The sequence below is a fragment of the Cucurbitaria berberidis genome (assembly GCF_010015615.1).
Source record: "Cucurbitaria berberidis CBS 394.84 unplaced genomic scaffold K460scaffold_1, whole genome shotgun sequence".
NCBI lineage: Eukaryota > Fungi > Ascomycota > Dothideomycetes > Pleosporales > Cucurbitariaceae > Cucurbitaria > Cucurbitaria berberidis.
The window spans coordinates 6,705,924-6,724,757 of record NW_024468935.1 but is presented as its reverse complement, the minus strand read 5'-3'; the positions used below and the strand labels follow the sequence as shown (position 1 = coordinate 6,724,757).

At 51.2% G+C, this 18,834-nt stretch overlaps 13 protein-coding genes across 13 annotated transcripts; 5 read left to right on the top strand and 8 right to left on the bottom strand.

Annotated features, from left to right (window-relative positions):
• Positions 1 to 59: 59 nt before the first annotated feature.
• On the bottom strand, positions 60 to 368 carry K460DRAFT_269401 (diphthamide biosynthesis protein 3; the record flags this gene model as incomplete). The annotated part of the gene is made up of 2 exons (XM_040927565.1): positions 60 to 116; positions 174 to 368. The coding sequence occupies 2 exons, from the start codon at positions 366 to 368 to the stop codon at positions 60 to 62; spliced, it is 252 nt and encodes an 83-aa protein (XP_040794586.1).
• A 115-nt stretch (positions 369 to 483) lies between these two features.
• On the top strand, positions 484 to 3,382 carry K460DRAFT_392174 (exocyst complex component Sec6). The gene has a single exon (XM_040935868.1). It carries the CDS (start codon positions 637 to 639, stop codon positions 2,929 to 2,931), a length of 2,295 nt encoding a protein of 764 aa, XP_040794585.1. The 5' UTR covers positions 484 to 636; the 3' UTR covers positions 2,932 to 3,382.
• A 343-nt stretch (positions 3,383 to 3,725) lies between these two features.
• On the top strand, positions 3,726 to 4,822 carry K460DRAFT_392173 (uncharacterized protein). The gene is made up of 2 exons (XM_040935867.1): positions 3,726 to 4,174; positions 4,233 to 4,822. Exons 1-2 carry the CDS (start codon positions 4,074 to 4,076, stop codon positions 4,555 to 4,557), a joined length of 426 nt encoding a protein of 141 aa, XP_040794584.1. The 5' UTR covers positions 3,726 to 4,073; the 3' UTR covers positions 4,558 to 4,822.
• Positions 4,823 to 4,909: 87 nt separating this feature from the next.
• K460DRAFT_325518 (alpha/beta-hydrolase) lies at positions 4,910 to 6,677 on the bottom strand. The gene is made up of 2 exons (XM_040930595.1): positions 6,016 to 6,677; positions 4,910 to 5,953 (listed from the first exon to the last, which is right to left on the bottom strand). The coding sequence occupies exons 1-2, from the start codon at positions 6,606 to 6,608 to the stop codon at positions 5,017 to 5,019; spliced, it is 1,530 nt and encodes a 509-aa protein (XP_040794583.1). The 5' UTR covers positions 6,609 to 6,677; the 3' UTR covers positions 4,910 to 5,016.
• A 329-nt stretch (positions 6,678 to 7,006) lies between these two features.
• On the top strand, positions 7,007 to 8,159 carry K460DRAFT_325514 (uncharacterized protein). The gene is made up of 2 exons (XM_040930594.1): positions 7,007 to 7,391; positions 7,444 to 8,159. The coding sequence occupies exons 1-2, from the start codon at positions 7,254 to 7,256 to the stop codon at positions 8,047 to 8,049; spliced, it is 744 nt and encodes a 247-aa protein (XP_040794582.1). The 5' UTR covers positions 7,007 to 7,253; the 3' UTR covers positions 8,050 to 8,159.
• A 166-nt stretch (positions 8,160 to 8,325) lies between these two features.
• K460DRAFT_413497 (uncharacterized protein) lies at positions 8,326 to 9,072 on the bottom strand (the record flags this gene model as incomplete). Its single annotated transcript, XM_040937612.1, has 2 exons — positions 8,326 to 8,360; positions 8,421 to 9,072. The coding sequence occupies 2 exons, from the start codon at positions 9,070 to 9,072 to the stop codon at positions 8,326 to 8,328; spliced, it is 687 nt and encodes a 228-aa protein (XP_040794581.1).
• A 374-nt stretch (positions 9,073 to 9,446) lies between these two features.
• K460DRAFT_362787 (uncharacterized protein) lies at positions 9,447 to 11,283 on the bottom strand. Its single transcript, XM_040932705.1, has one exon. The coding sequence runs from the start codon at positions 10,833 to 10,835 to the stop codon at positions 9,759 to 9,761; it is 1,077 nt and encodes a 358-aa protein (XP_040794580.1). The 5' UTR covers positions 10,836 to 11,283; the 3' UTR covers positions 9,447 to 9,758.
• Positions 11,284 to 11,677: 394 nt separating this feature from the next.
• K460DRAFT_325512 (amidase) lies at positions 11,678 to 13,692 on the top strand. The gene is made up of 4 exons (XM_040930593.1): positions 11,678 to 12,025; positions 12,086 to 12,937; positions 13,006 to 13,372; positions 13,446 to 13,692. The coding sequence occupies exons 1-4, from the start codon at positions 11,747 to 11,749 to the stop codon at positions 13,547 to 13,549; spliced, it is 1,602 nt and encodes a 533-aa protein (XP_040794579.1). The 5' UTR covers positions 11,678 to 11,746; the 3' UTR covers positions 13,550 to 13,692.
• Positions 13,631 to 14,527, bottom strand: K460DRAFT_45491 (uncharacterized protein). Its single transcript, XM_040938439.1, has one exon. The coding sequence runs from the start codon at positions 14,408 to 14,410 to the stop codon at positions 13,712 to 13,714; it is 699 nt and encodes a 232-aa protein (XP_040794578.1). The 5' UTR covers positions 14,411 to 14,527; the 3' UTR covers positions 13,631 to 13,711.
• A 132-nt stretch (positions 14,528 to 14,659) lies between these two features.
• On the bottom strand, positions 14,660 to 15,770 carry K460DRAFT_45362 (uncharacterized protein). The gene has a single exon (XM_040938436.1). The coding sequence runs from the start codon at positions 15,661 to 15,663 to the stop codon at positions 14,812 to 14,814; it is 852 nt and encodes a 283-aa protein (XP_040794577.1). The 5' UTR covers positions 15,664 to 15,770; the 3' UTR covers positions 14,660 to 14,811.
• K460DRAFT_45363 (uncharacterized protein) lies at positions 15,771 to 16,541 on the bottom strand. The gene has a single exon (XM_040938437.1). The coding sequence runs from the start codon at positions 16,330 to 16,332 to the stop codon at positions 15,877 to 15,879; it is 456 nt and encodes a 151-aa protein (XP_040794576.1). The 5' UTR covers positions 16,333 to 16,541; the 3' UTR covers positions 15,771 to 15,876.
• A 45-nt stretch (positions 16,542 to 16,586) lies between these two features.
• Positions 16,587 to 17,948, bottom strand: K460DRAFT_402009 (NUC189-domain-containing protein; the record flags this gene model as incomplete). The annotated part of the gene is made up of 1 exon (XM_040936489.1): positions 16,587 to 17,948. One exon carries the CDS (start codon positions 17,946 to 17,948, stop codon positions 16,587 to 16,589), a length of 1,362 nt encoding a protein of 453 aa, XP_040794575.1.
• A 151-nt stretch (positions 17,949 to 18,099) lies between these two features.
• K460DRAFT_402008 (uncharacterized protein) lies at positions 18,100 to 18,636 on the top strand (the record flags this gene model as incomplete). Its single annotated transcript, XM_040936488.1, has 1 exon — positions 18,100 to 18,636. The coding sequence occupies one exon, from the start codon at positions 18,100 to 18,102 to the stop codon at positions 18,634 to 18,636; it is 537 nt and encodes a 178-aa protein (XP_040794574.1).
• Between the last annotated feature and the right edge of the window lie 198 nt (positions 18,637 to 18,834).

Below are 18,834 nucleotides of genomic sequence, written 5' to 3'. Positions count from 1 at the left end.
ACGTATAAACGATCAATATTCGCTTTATTTCGTAGGTGAATAGATATGTATGTTCGCATCTAAGCCTTGATGGCTGCAGTTTGGAGCGCATCCGTCTTTTCGGGAGGGAGGTCAGACTGCGACAGATTAACGGTTGTGCTCCTCAGGGTATATGTAGAATCGCAAGAGCATACCGGATCGAATATAATCCTGATCATCAGACTACAGCTGGGGCAGCGCGCAATATCTTCTCCATCTCGCATGTCGTAGATGGATATCTCGAAGCGGTCGCCGCATGGACATGGATGGTGATAGATCTGCAGGGTCTCGTCGTAGAAGCAGTCCTCGATTTCGATCTCGTCGTACAGGTTCAAATCCTCGTCGGCCATGGTGCCCGTGTGTGAGTCGTGGGATGTGTGACAGAGTGAGTCCTGGGTCGAGGGAGTGGCGGCGGGGAACTTTTTGCCCGCACTACGCTTCCGCCGACGCTAACCACCTCCCTGCATTCACCATCAACTCCAGGCTATCCACGACGCCAATAGTCTCGTGTGACAAATCTAGGGTTGCGAATAACGTCTACTCGCCCTACTCGCTTCGTTCGCGCCGCCTCTACGTCTACGATGGGCATACAACCGCCGAATTGACCTCCTCGGAACCATGGGCGACGTCGAGTCTGCGACGGTGAAGCTCGCGGAGCTGTTGCGGCACCCCGAGGACCTCGAGAAGATCCCCGCCCTCAAAGCCGAATTCACGCGCAAGAAGGCCGCCGTAGACGGGCAATTACGCCATGGGCTGAAGGAGCAGCTGGAGCTGACCCAGTCGGGCATGAGCAGCATCACCGAAGGACAGCGCACCGTCAACCTGATCAAAGATGAGATGATGAAGATAGATAAGCTATGCGCCGAGGCCCAGAACATGATCCAGGACTTCCCGCACATCAACCTGGTTGCGCAGACGCACAAGAACTTCGAGTCGGTCGAGAAGATGCGGTCCGATATCCAAACGTTTGAGGAGCGCCTCGAGAATCTCGACATGCTGCTGGGTCAGGACGACGAGGACCCTGCCAACCAGCCACACTTGCTGCAGATACACTACGGCTTGACACAGCTACGAGATATACGCGACGAAGCCATGGATCAGATCAAGAACACCGACGACGCATCGACCGAGCTCATCGATAACCTTGCCCTGGAAAACGGCGTTACCGTGCAGGACCTCTTCGCACGCCTAGACGAAGTGATTGAGTGGTTCGACAAACACATTGGAGAGGCATGCATAAACCTAATTGAGCTGGTTCAGTCTGGCAATGATGGCATGGTCGTGCGCCTAGCAGTCATCGTAGAAGAGGAGGAGAAGACAGACAAAAAGGTACAGGCCCTCCAGGATGCCCAACGCGAATACAAGGACCTTGCTTCTCGATTCAAGTCTATCACCCAAGGGCCGAAAGAGATTCGTGGTTACAAAGACAAATTCATCAAGTCGATTGAATATGTTTGTCACGCGCAGATGGAGGAAGCGAAAGAGAACTTTCAAGAAGATCCAGAGAAGATTGACAAGTACTTTAAGTGGTACTTCAACAATCTCAATACGGTCAAATTAGGCATGGTCAACCTCATGCCCAAGAAGTGGAAGATACTCGAAACATACACGAACATCTATCACAAGCAGATGCACGACCTCTTGATGAGCTTCGCTGAGGATGAGGGCTTGGGACCACAGTATCTGCTGGCTGTCATTAACTGGGTGGACAAGTACTACGCGAAGATGAACAAGCTCGGCTTTTCAGAAGAGGAGTTGCAACCACACGTCATCGACAACCGCAGTGCGGAGCTGATCCGTACTTACCGACAGGTCATCATTCAGGCGGTTGACCAATACATGGATCGCATTAACACCCAAGACAAAAAGAGTTTCCTAGATCAAGACAGGACTGCGTACGAGGTTAATCCAGACGGCATCTTCCAGACGAGATCGCTCGGCGATGTATGGACACTGCTTAGCCAGAATCTCTCCGTGGCTGCTAGTAGCGAGCGCACTGATGTCGCTGAAGGCGTCGTGGACTCCATGTTCCGCGCCCTCATCACACGACAGCGCGTATGGACCCAGCTCATAGATGAAGAAAGAGACAAGTATACCGGACCAGATCCCACCTTAGATGGCGAAGGCGTAGCTGTCTTCCAAGAATGGCTCATCGCCATCGCCAACAACCAAATCATTTGTATTGACGACGAAGAAGACGCAAACGGACGCGCATCGTTTGTCACCGTCTTTGAGCGCGAAATCACCCCCCTCGTCTCGCAAACGTATATGAGCGACAGATTAGCCAGCCAAGTGGAGGAACTCAAGAATGGCTACATCGATATCTCGTCACGCTGTATACAAATTTTCTGCCAACTCATTTTCCTTACAGACTTCAAGCCTATCCTCTCCAAGTTTTTCACCCCAGAGTGGTATTCGAGGACGGATATGGCGTCCATCATTATTACGTTTAAAGACTACCTTAGCGACTACGAACAGCAAGTGCATCGGTCGTTGAGGGATCTAATGATCGACTCCCTCGCCGACGAACTTCTCGTCCAGTACCTGTCAGCAGTCCGCAATAAGGGCGCGAAGTTCAGGCGGACGGATCAGTTTGCGGCGAAGATGAAGGATGATCTCATTACCGCTTTCGAGTTCTTCAGCACGTATGGAGGGCAGGGGCAGGAGATCAAACAGCGCTGGCGCGCGGTGGAGTTCTTCCTCAAGTTGCTCGAGAGCGACAAAAGCCAGGTGCCTTTTGCGTTTGAAGAGTTCAAACGCAACTACCGGGATGTGCATATCAGTTGGGTTGAAGCTGTGCTTAGGTCAAGAGATGACTTTGAAAGAAGCATGCTGAATGCGGTGAAGGCGAAGGCTGCAGATCCTATTCCAGACGATGTCCCTGATGATCCGATCATGGGTAGGGTGAAGTAGAGCCTGGTGGGAAACAATATTGTTGGGATGGACTGGCCAATATCGAAGGCGAGCATATGGCTCGCAAGGGGAAGCAAAGCTAGTGCAACCAGCCAGTCCTCATGTACCAAAGCTTTGCCCTTTTTGATGCTGCACGTTATATTTAGGTGTTTGCAGCAATACCCCATATTCTAGATTTTCCGTATTTTAGCGCACGCGGTTGTGTTTTGCAGAATATAACGCGCAAAGTTGATTGTATCGAAGTCAGCTTTCAATCGCCTACACATGTGGAAGCCAAGCATCTCCTGAGTTGTTTGTTTCAAACAATCCACCGCATGTTCATGAGCAGGAACGCACAACCTTATGTGGCAAATTATGGTACGGGAACATTTCCCCGCCGACTCAGACGTTCATCTCCAACCCTAGCTAGACCCCCCAGCTAGTCCACGCACGGGTACCCGCAAATACAGATTGTTGTTACAAGAACATGAAGTGATCGCCGTCTGCCGCCTATCAAGATTGCACAATGTTAACATGTTCCTTCGTGTTCCTATCGATCGTCAAACAACGTTCGAACATCTTAGTTGTCGTTAGATCTCGTAAACCAAACATTGTGGAAGATCACCAGCCTCGTGAGAAAAATAAGCGACTTGCAAATAGCCCCTTTGAAGCGCCACGCGCACGTAACCCCTCCACCAATACTTACGTGCTGTGAGGCTTGCACTATTTCTGCCAAGCACATCACCTAACCCTTTGGGCTAAACTCATAAAGCCAAATTTCCGCTGTCGCTACACGCTTAATTGCACACCAGTGACACCACCTCACATCCTCAAGGATGCTCCAGGGGTCGGATTCCTGGTTAATTCTAGACTTCGCTATGCGCGGGACAACCACCGATTGAGGAGCTGGACGGCAGGACTATGGGCAGGAGTCGCTCGCCTAAGTCGCGCGTTATTTCCTTTAATATCAGGTCGCTATAAGACATAAAGCCAGCAGCAGCATCCTCTTTCTTCTATCCATTCTGCAAACTCACATTTTCACAGTATTTACTGTAGTCACTCATTTAAACACGCTCTCTAAAACAAACACGGTCTTTACCATCTTTTAACTCTACGACTCTTGATACCCTCTTCTCAAACTTACGAAATCATCATCATTCAAAATGCGTTTCTTCGCCATCGCCGCTACCCTTGTCGCTGCCGTCTCTGCTGTCCAGTACAGCGCAGCTGAGACTTGCGCTCTTGTCACTGTTACTGTGACTGAGTACGTCCCCCGCACGGAACACTTCTCCATCACGCAATCCTTCTAACAAACCAAACAGGACCCGCAAGCACACTCCCACTGCTCCTGCCGCCCACCCACCTACCGCCCCGGCTCCCTACCCGACCACCGGCTACCCCGTCGTTCCCTCGGTCAAGGTCCCCGTCCCCAGCGGTACTGGATATCCTACTGTCCCCAAGGGCGGCAAGTACCCCACTCCTCCCGCCGCTGGCACTGGATACCCCATCCGTCCCTCCGGCACTGCTTCGCCCTCTGGCACTGGCGCCTACCACGCACCTCCCCCTGAGTTCACTGGCGCTGCTAGCGGATTGAAGGTTGGTGGCATGATGATGGGTGCCGCCGGTGTTGTTGCACTCTTCTTGTAGAGCAACTTTGTTGTGGATCAACATGGGTGTATAGTGGGGAATAGATGATGGAAGTTGAGCGGATCTATTCGAGTTGGAGCAAGGAGAGCTAGTCGGACGTTGTGGCTGTATATACCCTTTCGCATCTTCCATTGATTAATTTACCTTTATTTACTTCTAGAGTTGTGACTTGGTGAACCATGTGTCCGTACTGTCGATAAGAACTTTGCTCTCCTCGCCGCCCTGTGAGTATTCTGTCTTAAATAAAAGAGTCATCAATTTTACCCTGAGCCCAGACAAATTCATGAGCACATTCTCCTTGGCATTCGGGATTTGCAGTAATTCAGATGGAATACAACAAGATTTCTAGACGCCTACGCCCCAGAATCTAGATAAAAGGATACCGTTTCAATTACAATACAACCTTATCACAAACAATAGGTATTCCATATGACATACACCCGGTCTTATGACACGCCCTTAGGAGCTCACAACAAGGCCGTCCTTGGGCGCCTTTCCAGTGATGAAATACTCAATAACAACCTTCGTCGCTTCCCCACCTAGCGCAAAGCTCGCATGTCCATCTCCTTCCCGCAAAAGCAGTACTTTGTTATCAATTTCCTCCAACATACCCAGCGCCCACGGGAGTCCCGTCTCCGGGTCAAAAGTACTCTGTACCATCAACACCGTTGTCTTGGTCTTAATATTCAGCTTCTTTGGCACATTCTTCACTTCTATAGGCCATCCAAGACACGCGTTTTGTAAGCTCCAAGTTTGCGATGCACCCCTTGTGAAGGGAGTGTAGCCAGTTGCCATGGCCTCTTTGGCGAGGAGGGAAGGAAGGGTAAGGGAGGTGAAATGTGTCCAGTCGAGGCACCCGATTCCGAGGAACGAGATGGCAGTTGGGTCAGAGAAGGACGTGGAGAGTGCGGAGGCGTCGCCTTTGGTTGCATTGTAAAGGGCAGACGACAATAGTTCCCAGGATGAGCCGAGACCGGTATCTCTGCCTGCAAACGCGAGGAAGTGTTGTGCGTTGAAGCGTATTTCCTCAGCATTCACGTCGGCGCGACACTCGGTGACGTTGCATGATGGCGCGGGGATAGGTGTCTTCGATGCGTTCGTTAAGAGTGATGTCCAGAGCGCTTCTACATCTTGGCCCTTGAGTGCTGAGCTCTCGTTCTTGCCCGCCCACTCGAAGAAGTGGGTCAACCCAAGGTTGTAGGAATATGCTTCAGTGAGAACATTTGCTGCTTCGGAATCTGAGTGCTGCACGACTCCGTCGAGGACCAGTGTACGGATGTTATTAGGGAAAAGATCCGCGTATTGTGCGCCGAGTTGCGTGCCGTACGATATGCCCAGGAAGTTGATGGGCTCGTTGCCCAGAGCTACGCGAACTGCTTCATGGTCTTTGGCCGCGCTTTCATTGGATGTCAGCACTCTCTACTACATCATCTCGCTCTTGGACACTTGGGAACTTACCTAATTGTGTCCATGTGCTCAAGCAATGGTCCAGTTTTCTCCCGACACGACTCTCCAAGCCTCTTGTTCTTGCTCACCAACTGCTCAAACTCTTCCTCATTTTGCGGATACAAGCTCACCCTCTCCGCGTAGATACTCATGTCACACTCCATCTGCTTGCTCAGCCCGACACCTCTGGGATCCAGTCCAATGATATCAAAACTAGCCAGGAATTCCTCAGCCTGGAGCGCACCCATGGCGACCTGTGCGACCAACTCCGATGCGCGTCCACCAGGTCCTCCAGGATTTATGAATAAAGAGCCGATCTTGGAGGTGTTGTTTGAGGGCGCAGCGGGCAGCTTAACGAGTCCGAGATCGAAGTGCTCGCCGTATGGCTTGTCCCAATCTATAGGAACGGAGAAAGTGGCGCATTGAAGAGCCTTAGGGGCACCGAGCTCAGGAGGGCAATCACTCCATGAGATGGAGGAAGCCACGCTGTTTTCCGGGGGGAAGCCATCAAGCTCGTGCCCTTTTGTAGGGTAGGCGGATATGAGTGCGACTAGGGATGGTATGGTGACTAGCGATGAAAGGAGTAGCGAGTGCGTAGGAGCCATGATGGAAGACGGTAATTCCAGAACCAATAGTATCCAGGGAAGTAAAAAAAAACTTGAAGAGATTGAGATGATGACAACGAGATGGCATTTGTCCCTACCAGCGAGCTCCTCTTATAGAGTTCCGCTATGGTTCCTGTGGATTCATTGTTGGAGGCCGTACGCACACAAGCCACCAACTTCTACGTGCGAGCTCCTCTCTCGCGGTCCCCATAGCTCGCATGATTACCGGAATAGGCAATGTACCAAAATATGCCGCTGGTTAGAAGCAGTTAGGGCTGAGGCGCAGATCTATGCTAGGCTGAACGAAGCACTAGCGCTTATGCAGACCAGAACTAGCATCGCGCAAGCCTCCACATGACGCGAGATAACCACACATCGTTAAACACCCAAGAAGATACCCGATGCTTACATATTACGCAGTGCTTGTCATAATAAAGCATCGCTGAGGCTAAGAGCACGCATGTGTAATCTATACCTCTCCGGAACCATCAGGAAAGCGATTGGAACTTGAAACTCGTATCCGCCCCGCCACATCACGGAACCGCGAAACTCCAATTTCGCGATATTGTGATTCGACACTCTATCCTCTTCGTATCAAATGTATTGAATCTTTAGAATACCAAGCATTTTTCAGTTAGCTTGGCCATGGCTTCAGCATCGGCAAATGATGACAGAGCGGCGCATTTTACGGAAGCTATCGTTTCGCTTCAGCAAGCGATACAAAGCTTCCAGACAGACATTGAAACTGGCCGCCCGGAAGTCTTTCTCACGCCGATGAGCCTCGTTCGTTTTCCTATCCCCACCTCACACCTCTTCGGCTAGTTGATTATAGTAGGAATTGCGAGACGACAGTGCGCCGGTCGCCTTAAGGCTAACGTCTGTTAGCAATGAAGTCCAGTCCCAGCTGAAAAAATTAGAGGAGCATCTCAGCACTTTAGAAAACCAGCTCCGTTCACGCGGACAATGGCACGCGCCAACACGACAATCAGCCACGTCCACCCCTACCATCCTTGAAATATCGGATCTGTCCACTGCGATCAACTTGCTCGCCCACATAATCACCTCTACCTATCCGTCTTGTCACATGACGCCACAGTCATTATTTTCAACCTACTCATGGTCTTGGGATCCAGCCTGGCATGAGTTCTACACATACCTTCCAAGACAAAATACTTACGTTTACCTCTCACAGTGGAAGTTAAATGAAGTAAGAGGCGTGTGGGAATATGTGAGCATGGCAGACGCGAACCTAATGCCAGATACAGCGGCGGAAATGTTAGGAGCTTGGGAAGACTGGATGTGGGATCCATCTCTGAAGGAGTGGCGCCTCGAAGTCAAAACAGAGGGTGGTGATGGAGAAAGTTGCATTTGTGCGAGTCGATGGCAGGTACAAAACAATGGAGAGTGGGTGTACGTCGGCATACTTGGGAATGTCGGGTAGTAATAGAGCGCGTATCATATCACAGAGATTCATGATCCCATCTACATGGCGCCCGCATCGGCTCGAGGGACGGTAGAGTCATAGGGGTATTCTGAAAACATAAAGGTCGTAACTCGTTCATTACAATTACTCTTCAAAACTAATCACATGGGAACCAGCCCAGGAGTTTTACTAGAACCGAACCATATCCATGGATCAGCCAAATATGTCAGGAGAGTTAGTCGGATACTCAGAAGTATGTGTGGGTTTCCTAACAAAATGGAATCCAAACAGCGCCTACGCCCCAGGAATACCTACCGAGTTTCGCCATTCTGTAAGGGTGTACTTTCAGTACTGTCACCCTTAATGACACCGGAAGTAAGTACGCTTACCAGCCATATCACTATCGAAGCTAAATTTACTCACAAGTGGAGGTCGAGCAACTTCGCGCTTGTCATCCATGACGCTGTCCATGCTCCTTAAGTGCGCAGAGGAATGAGCGGTTTCGCGATATGAATTCGGTGGACGAATCGCTCCATTATTAACATCTAGAACATCGTGCGTACGCCACCGTGCAAAAGACGTAAAATCTGCCTTGTATTGGTCAGCGTCATACTTCTCATCGTCCTCACGCGACCGCTTGTGGTACTCATCAAGATACTTCTGCGGAATAGGTTCATCGTACTTACTGCCACCCCGTCGACTCCCGGCCGCGTGGGGCGTTTTGAGGCTGTCAACACGCTTAGTACGACTATACCCGCCATCAGTGAAGTCGAAGCTAGATCCTAGCGCTCGCCGCGTGGCGTTTTTCACTTCTGATATTCGCACGCGATCATCCTGCGGGAGAAATACATCTTGGTAAGATGTGCGTGGGTGTGAACGGGTTGAACTTCCGTGATGGGAGAAATGAGCCTCTAGTCGGTCACGGGTCTGGCGCTTTTGAAGAGTGTGGAACTCGTCACCGGGGAGTCCAGAGGAGGTGGATGAGTTGCTGTGCCCACTCAGACTCTGCCCACGGCTCCATAAGGAGGCACGAGACGACATGTTTGAGAGGCTGCGATGCGTATCCTAATTATCAAGAAAGATTTCTTTTTATATAAACTACGCCGTGTACTCGTGATTAGAACTTAGTATCACCTTTACCTCCCAAGGTAGATTCTCGGTGACCTGGAACAACTGTTTGGAATATTATCTGATTTGGTGTGTAGTTGAGTTGGGTTAGATCGCGCAGATGGTTGTATGCCTACTACATGTTACTAACAGCATAGAATATTTCTTACAATGCAAATAGCAAAAGCTGGTCGTAATCATGTGTGCACAATGTGTGAGATGCTGTTGCTGGATCCTACGTAATAATTAATGGTTCGGAAAATACACAATGAAAAATGACACGAACAAGATCGCGAGCCCAACCAATATGCAAAACTAACGTCCCTCGCTAAGTCCCGAAAAACGTGAGAGCTACTTTGACTTCATGGTGTGCGGAGAGATTGAATTGTACAATTTCTGCTTTGATAAAAAGCCATGCATGCACTTTCAGACACCCAGGTACCTTTATAGAGTAAAATTCCTATCGGGATTGTTTTCATATCTCAAATTGATTAACTCGAGAAAGAGCCTACTATAGAGTCCAATACAACACATGGTTTGTGAATCGAATCCAACCAAGAGCTATTTCTTTGTACGTCACGCTCGTGCCAAACTCGCGACAAAAATGTCTTGGTCGCCTTTTACACGACGGGCGTAAATTGATCAACATATTCATCTACATTCCGAACCACTTTGATTCGTTCAGCGGGATCTCGAATTTCGACCGCCGCAATGATGAATGGTAGGGTAACAAATCGAACCGGCTGGTTTGATATTCGTTGAGCCAGCTCAAGTTCCATCATCACCTCGCGTGACCAGATATCTGCCTGGCTATCCTCCTGTCCAAACGTGTGTTGTAAACGATGAATCATTAGAAGCGCTCCTAGTCGAAAAACCCTAGCTTGCGTGAGGAGATTGATAACTTCAACCGTACTAAATTCATGGACGAATCTCTCTGGTTGAGATGGCTGCCACTTGTCCACATGAGCTTGAATCTCTTCGAGCTGCTGTTGAAGGCCTACGAGACTGGCGCCAGTGCTATTGACCAACGAGTGGCTGATGATGCAAAGATCGTAATAATACGGTAACAAGGGGAGACAGAGCCCAAGATAGCGGTCCACACTTCGAGTGGCTCGCGACTGGATTCTCAAAGTCGGGTTTCGACGGTGGACTAGGCATTCCATGGTCTCTAATAGCACGAGAAAGCTTATGCGAGCGTCCGTTTCTGGATCCACATCGGCAGCCTCAATGAATGGCCTTGTAACACTGAGGCAATAGTGGCAGATGTCGGAGATACCTACACCAATGACTGCGTAGACAGAGAATGCCAACGCAAATCCTAGTGTAAGACATAGCTCTGCGTCTTCTATTTTGGTAATGGGAAGGCTATGCAACACTATCATGGCGGAAGTTACGTGGCGGAGATTGAAGTCACCACCCGCTTCCGTTGCGCAATCGGGGTGAAGTGACTTTAGTACACCAGCATAGGCAAGGTATGAATCCTTGAGGATTGGCCAAGCAGCTGGCAATGGGCCGGCAAATGAAACCTGCTGTGCATCTTTGAAGCGGGGGCTGACGACAGAATACTGCTGGGTGTGAGAATCGCCCAGAAGAAACATCAGCAGATCTCTCTCCTTTGGGCTCAAATCAGGGGCTTCCCGCAGCCACGAGCCGACATAAGGCATAAAATGCATGCTAGTTGTAGAACTCGATGCCATTTGAGGGGCTGAGGGGTTTCGACGACTTGTTTGGCGTCCTGTCGGTAGTACTGGGCGGACCGTCAAACAGACCTGATCCAGTCTATTACATCTTTCACAAGAAGAGGAGGTCGACGCACGCTCGCAGCGTTCCTTAAGTTGGTAGCATCGATCGCATGCACTCCTAGAACCCCGGTTCCGGGTTTTAGTGATTGCCATTCAATTTCCTTGATCAGACAGGCCGGGTAGATTCTAGCTCGAAAGGGGGCGACTCCAAAGCGTCTAAGCCCTAGTTGAGCTATCGCTGGTTCTGTGAATGTGCTTTGAGTGCGGAGATGTTTGTGATGACAATGAATCTTCCAGGGCGAGGAAAGAGATAAGACCCTTTGATGAGTTACGGTACCAATCGCTTGGTAGAGAAGCGGAATATATGATTAAGAAAGTTGGCGGCAACTGTTCGCAGTTTAAGATGTCAAATAACGTGTAGTTTGAGAGTCGGATTCGTTGAGGTGATTGAAGAGCAGGTTGCCACACTAGGCTGAATTGGGCAGGTTCGGGCCGGTGTAGAACGACTAATGCCCGGTTTCACGGTGGACAACACAAACACCTATGAATATAAGAATTACAATCATGATGGCTGATTGGTACCAACTTGGATGAGGATAGCGTTCGGTATCAGTTCCAACCCTGTACCATGACCACACGAGCACTCCAGAGCGGGAACCGGAACCGGAACCGGAGGCTTTCCTTAGTCCTTCGATTTCGTCTGACTTCATCACAGCACTCTACCTAGTGCGAATTCAAGACATGAGATGCAAATCTTTGCACTATAAGTATGGCGACGTTCGCTACGTTAATAATGAGAAATTTCACATTGTCATCAACTATTCTAGCTCCTTTATCAACTCATTCTGGGAGCGGAAGAAATCAAGATGTCGGAAGTTCTCAAGGATTATCAGATCATTTCTGCCGAAAAAAATATGCAGCGCCATAGCAAAATCCCTAAAGAGTGGCTTCTTCCTAAGAGCCACCATGGAGCCACCAACTTCATGGACGTACCGTCGACCTGCGGGGTCTTGAGCGATGTGGAGCATAACATCACCTCCAATTTTGACGCCACGGCGCTGTTGGAGAAGCTCAAAGGCGGCGAATGGTCTGCGGAGCAGGTTACGGTCGCCTTTTGCAAAAGGGCTGCCATTGCTCATCAGCTGGTTCGTATACTTTACCACAATCTTGCTATCATCTCGTTGACCAGCTCACTCTTGCTCCAGACCAACTGCCTAACGGAGATATTTTTCGACAAAGCAATCGAGCGAGCCCGTGAGCTTGACCATGAGCGACAAATCAGTCCTAGTAAAGCGCTCCGGCCTCTCAATGGTATTCCTGTCTCGCTCAAGGATAGCTTCCAAGTATCGGGATACGACACATCAACCGGATTGGCATGCTTCGTCAACGAGCCCGCAAAAGAAGACAGTGGAACTGCAGCAATGCTACTTGATCTGGGCGCTGTACTATACTGCAAAACCAATCTCCCTCAGTCGATCATGACCGGTGACAGCGACAACGTTTTCGGCAGGACATTGAATCCTCGCAATACTGCATTGACGGCTGGTGGGAGCACAGGTGGCGAAGGCGCTCTTCTCGCCCTCCGAGGGAGTGTTCTCGGCGTTGGCACAGACATTGGCGGAAGTATTCGCGTCCCTTCAGTCTGTAACGGAATCTACGGATTCAGACCAAGTGTGGGCATAGTACCGCATGGTGGCGTAAGAGATCTGACTACTCCCGGGACGGATGGGGTGCGCTCGACTGTTGGGCCCATGGCAACTTCGCTCCGAGACATAGTTCTGTTCCTGAAAACTACAATGCAGGCGGAGACTTGGCGATACGACAGCGCTGTCATATCGGTGCCATGGACGAATCTACCACCTAAAGATAAAGTCCGAATCGGCCTGTTACTCGATGACGGAATGTACACCCCTTCACCACCGGTCCGGCGTGGCTTGAAAAAAACTGCAGATCTTCTCCAGAAGAGCGACAATATTGATATCTTCCCCATTACTTTACCAAACGTCAAAGAGCACTATGGCGACCTGATCAAGTACTTCACCCTGTTAGGAGCCGAAGTAAGTTCGCAGGGAAACCTATCTCACCACCCTTGGCGCACCCAAGCTAACGCTGAGCCCTTTTTTAGAATTACTCTGAACTCTTCGCTCGTACAGGCGAGCCGGAGGTCCCCTCCCTCAAAGCTCTTGGCCTTCTCTCCATGACAGGCACCAACCTGCGCGGTTTCTTTGATCTCAACGTGCGCCGTCAAGCCGCAGCGCGACAGTACCTACAGCTCTTCCGCAGCACCGGTATCGATGCGATACTTATGCCGCCGGCACCGCACACAGCCCTCCCTCTCGACAAATGGACCACAGCCTCCTACACCGGCCTGTGGAACTATCTCGATTACCCGGCAGTCGTCATCCCTGTTGACACAGTGCGCGAGTCCGACCTCGCTGATGATGTTAGCAATGCTGTATACGGCGCCGAAGATGCTCGCATGTACAGTCTTTGTATGCACTCTCCCTCCCCTCAAATCCTTTGAAGATCATGAAAGCTGATTTTTACGTCTCCCCAACGTTATAGATACTGGACCTGAGCTCTACAACGATGCTCCGATCGGCGTTCAGTTAGTTGGGTATCGCTATGCAGACGAAGCGTTGATGCATACAGCTTCCATGGTCGATTAAATCATCATGGCGCAGAATGAATACAGGGAGCGAAGATGCTCAGATGAAAATTTATTTCCTGGATAAAGGGGCTTTCCGCTACAAGGGGTAGGGGCATACTACATAGATTAGACCTTACTTATGCTTCACGCCGACTAAGACGCAAAAGACCTCGAAATCCCCCTAAACATGAGTCTTCCTCTTTACCTTCATCAACATCTGCCTCCAAACATCCCGAATCGAAAACATCCGCGGTGCACTCATCTTGTCTAACTTCCTCCTCAAGACCCTCAGATCATCCTGCCGTTCCTCTGCGATAGAACGCGCAGACTGCACCGGCACCGGTTCAGTATAGTAGGGGAAATCCTTGTCCTTGATGACTGGCAGGTCCAGTCTAGCCTGATCGAGCAGAGGCTCAGTCTCGGTCCCTACGTGCTCGCTAGGCGGCGACACGTTCCACTCGGCAAGATAGTCGTCGTCTTCGCCTTCAGAGTAGTAGAAATCCGTCTCATGGGGCAACAAGTCGCTGATCCGATGCGTCGTCAGGCGCGGACTGGGCCTCTCTACGGCGGTGGAAGATGACCATGAGTGAGAGTGGAATGATGCTTCTGATGGACTGTGCAGAAAGGTGCGTTGGTGGAGGGGACTTGGATACGCGCCCTCTGTGATGGAGTTGCATGCAGTGTCTTCTGAGGCGTGCCGCTCGATATGCGGCAGCAATGGTGAGTCCATGCGAAAAGAGGCTTCTGATGGGCTGTAGAGGAAGGTTTGGGGCTGTGTTGGGCTTTCTGTTTTGGGGAACTCCTTGATGGTATCCAGGGTCTTCTCGGAGAGTCTTCGCGAGAAATTGGGGGCAATTGGAGAATCGAAGTGTGCGGGCATGATGCGCTCGAAGAGATAGTATGCTAATAGTCTAAGAAAATGCTGGACTTTTTGTTGTATGTATGTATCGTGATTTGATGATAGTTTGGGCTTCTAGTGTTCGAGTTGAGTGGAGAGTATATGAATGTTTTGCGAATAATGGATTTCATGATTGCACAATATGTTTAAGCGCGGGTTTGAAGTGTATGCAAGGTGCAACAAAGCCCTCCAATAATGGGCATAAGAACATTGTTGCGCGAAACAACGGTGCTGAGCTCGGTGATACGACAAGCAAGGACAAAGAAGGCATGCAGAACGTACAGAAGCTATACATTGTGAAGTACGTGAAAAGTCAAAGAAAAAGCCTTTGGTGTCAACCAGGCTCACGAGAGGTGCTGGGTCTACATTTCACCACCCTTCCCTCACCGCCGACGTCCCACTGATGAAAGTAATCTAGCTCTCGACCTCATTCCGGCCACGACAACACTGCCACGCCGTCCAGCCGAATGTATCCCACGCCGCAGCTCCAACACGACACTGGTAAGGCCTGGCTTCACCCGCTCAGTATATTTCAAAGAATCGAACATGTGCCGAATATTCTTGCGTGCGCTTGATGCACCATCAGACTGTATATCATTCCCAACACCCCCAGCTTTAACTATAGGCTGTGCTTCGACAGAGTCAGAGACAACATGTACCACCAGCTTGGGAGAAGGAGAATCCCCCAGGCGCCAGAGAGATCCACTTCTGACCGGGTGCCTATTGTGAAACAAGGGAGAGGCGCATGAGTCGCAGTCGCATTGCTCGTGAGGAACTGCGTCGTGTTCAGGAGATGCGGACGCTTTCTTTATCGATGGGGTGCAGGCTGGAGAATCTACCTCACTCTTGCCGGCTCTTGAGTCCAGGCTTGTACTCTGATATCGGTCATAAGGAGAAGCTGCTGTACGCGCAAAGGTCTGCGAGACGTCTTGGGTGGGCAGGTTGGATGATGTAGAGATGATCTGAGAATCTGGATGAAGCGTGTTGCTTTCTTCGACGCGACTGATCATGGTGGAATCGAAGCAGTCTTCCGAGGCAGTCCCCGGCAGTACAGCAGACAGCGGCCTATCCGCATAATCATGAGCCAGAAACGCAGCATGAAGATCGCTCCTGCGCGGAAAACACTGCCCAAGTAACCCTCGCTGGGCTCGAAGCTGCCAAATCTGGGCTCGAGTCGGCGGAATGTTCAGCCCAGGAGGCTTGGTGACGACGGAGTCGCGAGTTTGCATCCTCATGAATATCGTGGGAAAGAGTGGCTTCGAGTACTATGCCCTGAACAGAGGAATCCAAAGACGGCATTTTGACCAACGTGAGGATGGCGTGGACATGCGCCAAGGCATTGCGATGTGTATGCACAATGTGGATAGTACGCTCGATGATGGTGAGCTGTGCAGTCACAATGCTTACGCGTCCTATCCAACCAACACCTTCGACATGGGTTTAATGGGCTACATTGTGCAGACGCCACGACCGACTAAACGGTTGACTAGGAGCTTGGAAGAGACGACCCGACGCGGTACGACGTAAGATGGGTAGCGGTCGGTCGAAACGGATAGGAGTGCCATGCATGTCGAGGATGAAGGCGTGGACTTGGTCTGTACTGCTGGCTGCATGGAAGAGCGTACCGGAAGGCGTGCGGCGGAGGATGGGTGTAGCGTTTCGCATTGGATCGGAGTAATCGTTTCCTTTAATTGTGTGAAAACGTGTGGTTGAGTTTTGATTTTAGTAGTGGCTTCGTGTAGAATAACGATGTGACACGCTGATGGTTGTCGAAGTGAACCATAGACTGAGTTGTAAGCTTGGAGAATCTGGAGTAGGGATAAGAAGAAAGAGAGAAAGAGGGAAAATATCAGATTCACACATGCCATTATGAGGGATGCAAATGACTGAGACATGGAAGCCATAGTTTTCAGACAAATGCACGAGCTACCGTCTATTCCACGCTATGCAACAAGACAAGTGCTGAACGAACGAAAGCTAGCGTCGTGAAAAAGGGGCACCTTTTCCAAGCTCCAACAAGAAGAAGAAGAAACGCCAAAGGACATGTTTACGAGGGAAGACGACGAAGCGATGACGCTCCCCCTTCACATAGCGCACAAGTATTTTGCCAGTAAATTGTACAATGAGCTCCAGACTTTTTCAATTCGTTTGCCATTCTTCAACGCCGACTCCTCAGGCCAGAGCGAGCCGCGGTAGAACGTCTGGCCGGTTTCGCCTCTTCTTCGCTTTCCGATACGCCCTCTCCGTCATCTAGATCATCGCTTACGGGCTCGGATAAGTTGTCGCCGATATCGTCATCCGTCTCTTCCGCTTCATCGTCAATGAGGCCTTCCGAGTCGTCGGTTCCCTCATCCTCGTCCTCGTCGACTTCCATTGTGGTCGGCATCTCGTCAAGCGAGCTCTCGTCGTCGTCTTCGAGATCTTGCCGTGTCCGCTTCTGCAACCCGGGCGCTGCCTCATCGACTTCATCATCGCCTTCTACCGAGGAAACGTAGTCGTCTTCTCCCTCGACGTAGATGACGGCCTCATCCTCGTCATCGATGGCTGTTCTTCTGTGGTTCCGTTTCCGTAGCTCAAGCTGGGCTTGCAGCATGTCTAGGCGTCCCTTGAGTGAAAGCAGGGGTTGCAGTCCACTGGCGCGTTCCTTCAGGACCTTGTTTAGGGTTGTGAGGCGCTTGACTAGCTGTGGCTGACTGGCGAGATATCCACCGTGTGCGGCGAGAGACCACTGCACCCATACCATGAGCATGCCAGCGCGTCCAGGCTTCTTGTGCAAGCGCTCAGCAAGCTTTTGCAGCAGGGTTGCTACTAGGGGTGACGGCAGACGCTCGATAGTGGCATAGATGGTGTCGACATCGACGACGCGCAAGCAGGATTCGAGGAGCTCGGTATCGTTTGTGCGCAGAGCTTGGGTGAGAACAGTGCCTAGCGACGAGGCATTTTGTGCAGAGAGTGGTCGGCTATGTGCTGCAGTCGCCAACGCGCGAGACTCGGGATTGGCACCTACGAAAGCGGACTCGACGTCGACGATGCGCGATTCTTGCACGGGCTCGGGGTCTTGTGCGCGTAACCGATCTCCAAAGGAAAGTTCTTCTTGCTCTACGCCCTCCTCTTCGTCCATGTGCCCATTCCCATTTACCGCAGGGGCGGCCTTATCGTCGTCGTCTTCATTCTCGTCGTGCTCTGAGCCAGAGTCGGCACTGTCCTGCTCGCTCTCCTCTTCGGCGCTGCTGATTTCAATGACTGGGTTCGCGGCGTCCTCCATGTCGACGTCACCATGGCCTGCCTGGCCTCCAGCCACTACAGCCGTAGCCTCGTCGACACGGTCTTTGCGCGCATTCTTGACCCCATTGATTCTGGCTGTTGGCTTCTCAGAGGTGCCGTTGACTAGCGCCTTGAGCGTGTTTTGGCGGGTCGTTGCGGGCGATTGCGTGAGCTTGGTTTTCTTTGCGGGTGGGGCGCTGTCGCGATTCCTCGATTTTTTAGGCTCGCGGGCGCGCGAGGTTACTGTGGCGGGCATTTTGCTGGGCGCCTGCAGGGACTCGAATGGGTTGCGTAGTAGGTATTGCTGCCTGAAGCAGAAGGGCAAGATTTGGGTGGTTGCAAAAAATGGGAAAAAAGACAGGCAGCGCGGTGGCTATCCCTGTCCAAACGTCTGTGCGCCAACAGGGATGTTTGCGGTGAAGAAGTGGCTCGTGAAATACTGCCGCACCGCCGCCGTCCAAGACTCCACCGCTCACATTTCGCAGAGCACCCAGGGAAAAGAGGAGGCAACTGCGAGGGCCGTTGTCGAGGGCTGCAGCGTCGTTGTCGTTGTCGTCGGTGAGCTCATGGAAGCGCACAAAGAGGCGGCTGGGCCGGATGGGTGTTGGATGGGCACAAAAGGCTTCAGTGGTGGCCCAAAGCAGCTTAGCGGGGCTCAGGGGGGCGCCAAGAAGGTCGGCGCTCGGGAAACTCTTAAAGGCTTCTGCGTCCTCGTCGTCAATTTGAACCTCGCGTTCGTCCATGTCCTTTTCCCCGATCGCTTCCAATCAACACGCGCGCCTGCTCCGGATCCCACATCACATGATCAACCATTGAAGCACCCCCACCAACCAACCAACCACCTTTACCGTCGCGCGCCCTGCTCCCGCGCCTTTGTTCAACCATTCAACCAACGCCCAGACTTTATTACAGAAAGCACGATCAATTCCAGCCAAGCTAATTGAATTGTCCGCCGCCGTCACCATCCGTCCGTGCACCGTCTGCATCACCAACGTTTGTCTTGTTGTTGTTGCTGTTGCTGCTGCTCAAGCTTGCCTCACCACGACAACAAACACGCGTCGCCCCTAGCTAGGCTCTGCCGTCCAATCGTCTGACTCATCTCCGCCTGCGACGCTCTTGCCTCGCCGCCACCGCCCCAGGTA